Below are 5,425 nucleotides of genomic sequence, written 5' to 3'. Positions count from 1 at the left end.
ATTAATATAACCATCATAGTATAAGAAACAAGTAGTATGCTCAACACGAACAGTGTTTTCGTTCTATTTCATGCGTGTGCATCGCCTTGCGTTTTTGTGCGTACTGCATTACATAAGATAAAAATAAAAGTATACGTGTGACGCCACCTTGGGTTTATTATTGGTTGCATATATAAATTATGCATTGCCCCTTAAAAATTATGCGCAGTCTTATCATTGTGCATATTTCTTATTTTCTTATTCCTTATACCTTGAACCTAACTCATGGCAGTAATATTCTCCAGTACAACACGCTATATTATGCACCATGAAGATTAGAGATATCTCTAATCTTCATGTTATGCACAATTTACACAAAAAAGATGGCATAATAAAAAAGAGCAACGCTATCTTGTGTCCAATATCCAAACAACAAAAAAAACAGATGAAATAAAAACATCACGGACAATGCCTGTCTAAAAATGTGTGTATAAACGGTCACCAATGCTTGTAACAAATGGATAAATTAACCCTCTTTAATATCTTGTATACACTAGTACACTACCTACTTCATGAGCATGTCTATGCGGGAGGCAGGTGGGCAAAATGCCTCCCCAGTGACTTATTGGAGGATTATACCAGCGTTTAACCAAGCGAGTTGAATATTTTAAGATGTACCAACAATTTACAATTTTAAAATATTAATAACTACCTTCAAAATTAAAATATAAAAAAAGCCTTTTTTAAATATATTTGAATATGTAATCGGAATATTTTAATACTAATTTATTCGAATAAGTATTCTGAATACCCACAAAATAAAACTAGGTATAAAACTATAAACGTATTCTTAACAAGACTATCCACTATATAAACTACATAATAGAAATATAGTACTACTCATGTCTCATTACTTGTAACGATCAATTGTTTTTAATACCTTTAAGTTATAACTTAACTAAAAAGGAATACTAGTTTAACAATAATAATAAATTAATAACTAATAAATAATCTTAGTTCGTACTGTTCGTAGTAAATTTAAAAAAAGATACCTATTGTAGTTGCTGATTACTGATAACGGAGATATCAAATAATTTAAAAATTACAAAACATGTTGTCCTGATAATCGTTATCAATCATTACAATAATGATAATAATCTCACAATCATGAGACAAACAGAAACGATGTTTGAACTTTCGAATTAATTATACTCATTTCATAGAGGCTTTTTTTCATTCAGTTATCTTTAGTTTTTTTTTTGCTTGATTTTGTATTGACACGATGCCGGTGTCTGAATATTCCAAGGACTCTGACCGAACCACAGATGTACAGACACACGATCAGGCGCCATTCGACGCCATCATAACGGGACATCCGCTTATATTGAAAGGTTTATCTGATTGTGGATTTATAAATGCTTCTCCAATACAAGTTGCCGCTCTACCGACAATCATCGCAGGACATGGTAATTACTAATTTGTACAAATTATTTTCATTTTACCTCTTACCTACATCAAAAAACCACATTTCCTACATGATATATAATTTTTATTTATAGACACAATTGTTGAGGCAAAAAATGGAACAGGAAAGACATTAACTTTTGTTATACCGACTTTGATTAGATTGAAATTAGAACAGGTTCATTTACAAACTATTATTTTGGCACCAACACGAGAAATCGCTGTCCAAATACAACAGTGTTTCAAAAAAGTCGGACAGCACTTGCCAGGTAAATACACAAAACTTAATTTTCTCCAAACTTAACTATATGACATTCACTAGGTTAAACCTTCCCAACTTATATTATCTAAATAAAGATGTATTTATTATTTAGGTATCTGAAGTTGTTAAACAAAATTTGGTTTACATTAGTATCTTTATGGTTATACAATTGAGTTACAAAATCTAAATTAAACTTATCTGTTTGCAAAATTTAGAACTGAAATGTGAATATTTCATTGGTGGTACTCCAGTTGATGTTGACAAACAGAAGGCAAAATGCTGTCAAATAGCTGTCGGTTCCCCCGGTCGCATCAAACATCTCATCAATGAGCATGTGTTAAAATGTTCAGAAGTAAAAAGCTTTATTCTTGATGAAGTTGATAGACTATTTATGGACAAAAGTTTTACAAAAGAAGTCCGGTAATATTATTAATATTGACATTTATAAAAAATTAAATAAATAAATATTGTTCCTACAACCTACTGAAAACTTTATTTATACTTAGGAGTAAATATTTTTGTGTATCCAAATTGTCCATACTTACTTAAATGTATAAGCCAGTACTTATTCACAGTAGATATTAAAACAAATAATTAATACAACATTTTTTGCATTATTGTTTAATATTTAAAAGTTATACTACCCATTTTTATACATTTTATTGATTATTTCTTCATTTTTATATAGTTATTTCAAATTTTAATTTAATTTTATAAAATGGAATATAAACTATAAAAACTATACAGGCTAACTTAGAAGATGAAGTCTAACAATAATTTTGTCATAGATTATTTTAATGATCAGTAAAAATTGGTTATTATAAAATGCTATGTACTACACAAATGTTTTCATTGTAACCAATCCTTTATATAGTAGATATTATAAGTAATTTATAAACATATATATATATATTTAAAATAATACCGAAATTGATTACTTTTGATCATAAAATTGTTGGTAAAAATATGTTTATAAATAGATAAAAAAAAATTATGTTTATTTTTTTAAATTTATAATCAATAGAAATATATATTTTTTTCCAGACTAATTGATGCTAAGCTTCCAAAATTAAAGCAAACAATTGTTGTAAGTGCATCAATTGATAAAAACGATATGTCTGTCTTTGATGAGTTCATGAAAGAGTATGTTATGGTTAAGGGAGCAGAAGAAGATATGAATGCATTGCAAGACCCATCAAAGTTCCTATTAGGTATTAAGCAATATGTAGCATGTGTTAAAGCAGTCAGTACTAATATAATATTATTACCTGCAAAAAATGTGCGATTACTCAATATACTACAAAATTTGCCGTATACTCAATGTATCATATTTACTAACTACATGACAAGGTACTGTCATTGATAAAACAAATTAGACAAAAAATAATGTGTACTAATTTTGTTCATTATAATTGTACAGAGTTGAAGCTGTTTGTAATATGCTACGTGACCATAAATACAAAGCTGATTACATTAGAGGTGATCAAGATCAAAGTATTCGATTGGAGTTAGTAGATCGATTAACATCTTTTAAATCAAAAATACTTGTTGCCACGGATTTGATTGCTAGAGGAATAGATTCGTCAAATGTAGACCTGGTGATTAATATGGATTGTCCTAATGACTGGGCTACGTATCTACACAGAATTGGTCGAGCTGGAAGATTTGGAAACAAAGGTTGGATAATAGTTTTTATAATTCTGAATTTACAAAAAAAACTGAAATGTTCTTTTTTAGGAAATGCTTTTACAATATTGGATGATGACAAAGAGTTGAAAACTTTTAAAAATATTATTAACAGTATTGAAAATGTTAAGGTCAAAATGTTACCAATCGCGATTACAAAACCTATACTTGAATATGCAGACAACGAGCTTGAAGACCTCAATTTAACAACCGAACCTAAAATTTTACCATTCCAAGAGATTGATAATAACACAACAAAAGAAAATGGAAATGATGTGATTGGAGAAAACTTAAAAAAAGATAGTGAAAGTAAGATAATATTTTAAATAATCGATAAACATTATAAAAATTTTTTATTTTTTTTATTATTTAAGGTGATTCTAACTTTAGTCCTAACAACATTGAATCAAATACCAACATTATGTCTGAAGAATGTGAACCATGTTGTGAAATAAAATCTGTTTATGCATATGGTGAATCTGAAAAGGAGTCACTACAAAAGCTATGTAAAGTTGTTCAAGAAACTGAAAAAAAACTCATTGAAGATAATATGGTTGACAAAAGACTTTTAACTGATGACAGATCTTTTGTGTTATTTGATCCAGAACCCTTTCTTGAAAACACTGATCAATATCCAGAATATAGTCCCGATGATCTATTAGAAATCATAACAAAATATGATTCAGATTTTGAGAAATATGAAGCTGATAAAAAACGAATGTTAAAAACAACTGTTAGTGAAAATAACCTCTCTAATATTAATCAAGTGTGTGAAGAAAATGATTTATCAGATTTGTCCAATGCTACTGATAATAAAACAAACAATATAAATACAGATCTGCAATTACAGAACCAACATGAAGATCAAATTAATTGTGTAGACAATATGCAGATTGTTAATGAAGTATGTCCTGAAAGCAGCTTATCAAATGAATCAAACAACATTGTTGATGACACTAAAATTGATACAAATAATAGTCAAAGACTGCGATTCACCGATATATATAGTTTATTTGAAATACCAGATTTTAGCCTTTTAAAGCCAACACAGCATGATAGTGAAGTTATTGCTCACTCAACAAATGCAGGAGAAACTGATGTGTCAACAATGATGTGCGAAAAAGCTAGTGAAGGTGAAGAATTGTCAGAAGATGAATCTTGTGATGAAGAACAATCTTACGATGGAGAAGAATCTTACAATGAAGAAGAGTGCTGTGATGAAGAAGAGGGAGAAGAAGAAGAATACTATGATGAAGAAGAATGCTGTGACGAAGAAGAATACTGTGATGCAGAAGAATCCTGTGAAGAAGAAGAATACCATGTTAAGCAAGAAAATTGCAATGAAGAACATAGTGATGGTAAAAAAGAATATGAGGATAGATTTGAGGATGAAAATCAAGAAAAAGAAAATGAGGAAGAAATTAATTTAGAAGTACAATTTAAGGAAAAAATGAAATTAGATGCAGAAAATAAAAGATTTGATAAAAATATTACAAATACGAATTGCTCTTATGATGATCATCTTGACAACCATGGAATATATTTTGTGAAACACAACAATAAATCTATACAAAAACCACTTTGCAACAATATCCAAGAATATTATATACCTAAAAGAGAAGAAGAAAATATTGATAACAATGATCAACAAATAGTGGATTATGAAATTTTAAATGACTGGTATGGCCAGTGGAAACAACAAATGAATCGCATACAAACATTTGTCAGGATGAGTAAGTGATCATCTAGTGTGAAAAGCTATAAGTTTAAGAGAACTGAATGATTATTTTGCTTAGAAACTTAAGTCTGTTCTTTAATATTTAGTTTTTTATGTTTTGGTGAACAATGATAATCACCGATTTTATATTTTTCTGTAATAATTTATGAATTATGGGTGTAGTTTTCTTTTTATAGACAATAAAACACCACAAAATGTATTTTAATTATTATATTATTATTTTCTTAATTGTTATGATAAACATTTATCAGTCGTAATAACTACTAATAATAGTATTATAAATACCTACAAGTAAT

At 28.5% G+C, this 5,425-nt stretch overlaps 1 protein-coding gene across 1 annotated transcript; it reads left to right on the top strand.

The window, feature by feature from the left end:
- Positions 1 to 1,122: 1,122 nt before the first annotated feature.
- On the top strand, positions 1,123 to 5,293 carry LOC111036481 (probable ATP-dependent RNA helicase DDX20). Its single transcript, XM_022318508.1, has 7 exons — positions 1,123 to 1,445; positions 1,539 to 1,712; positions 1,921 to 2,125; positions 2,750 to 3,055; positions 3,126 to 3,382; positions 3,443 to 3,700; positions 3,766 to 5,293. Exons 1-7 carry the CDS (start codon positions 1,262 to 1,264, stop codon positions 5,130 to 5,132), a joined length of 2,751 nt encoding a protein of 916 aa, XP_022174200.1. The 5' UTR covers positions 1,123 to 1,261; the 3' UTR covers positions 5,133 to 5,293.
- Positions 5,294 to 5,425: the final 132 nt, after the last annotated feature.

The sequence above is a fragment of the Myzus persicae genome, unplaced genomic scaffold, assembly GCF_001856785.1.
Source record: "Myzus persicae strain clone G006 unplaced genomic scaffold, MPER_G0061.0, whole genome shotgun sequence".
Classification (NCBI taxonomy): domain Eukaryota; kingdom Metazoa; phylum Arthropoda; class Insecta; order Hemiptera; family Aphididae; genus Myzus; species Myzus persicae.
This window is presented reverse-complemented; position numbering and strand designations above follow the sequence as displayed.

Excerpts from the sequence above, each read along its gene's own strand:
- LOC111036481 (XM_022318508.1), top strand. The coding sequence starts at position 1,262 with ATGCCGGTGTCTGAATATTCCAAGGACTCTGACCGAACCACAGATGTA. Across the intron at positions 3,383-3,442 it reads TGGAAGATTTGGAAACAAAG|GAAATGCTTTTACAATATTG; the intron begins GTTGGATAATAG and ends GTTCTTTTTTAG. Across the intron at positions 3,701-3,765 it reads CTTAAAAAAAGATAGTGAAA|GTGATTCTAACTTTAGTCCT; the intron begins GTAAGATAATAT and ends TTATTATTTAAG.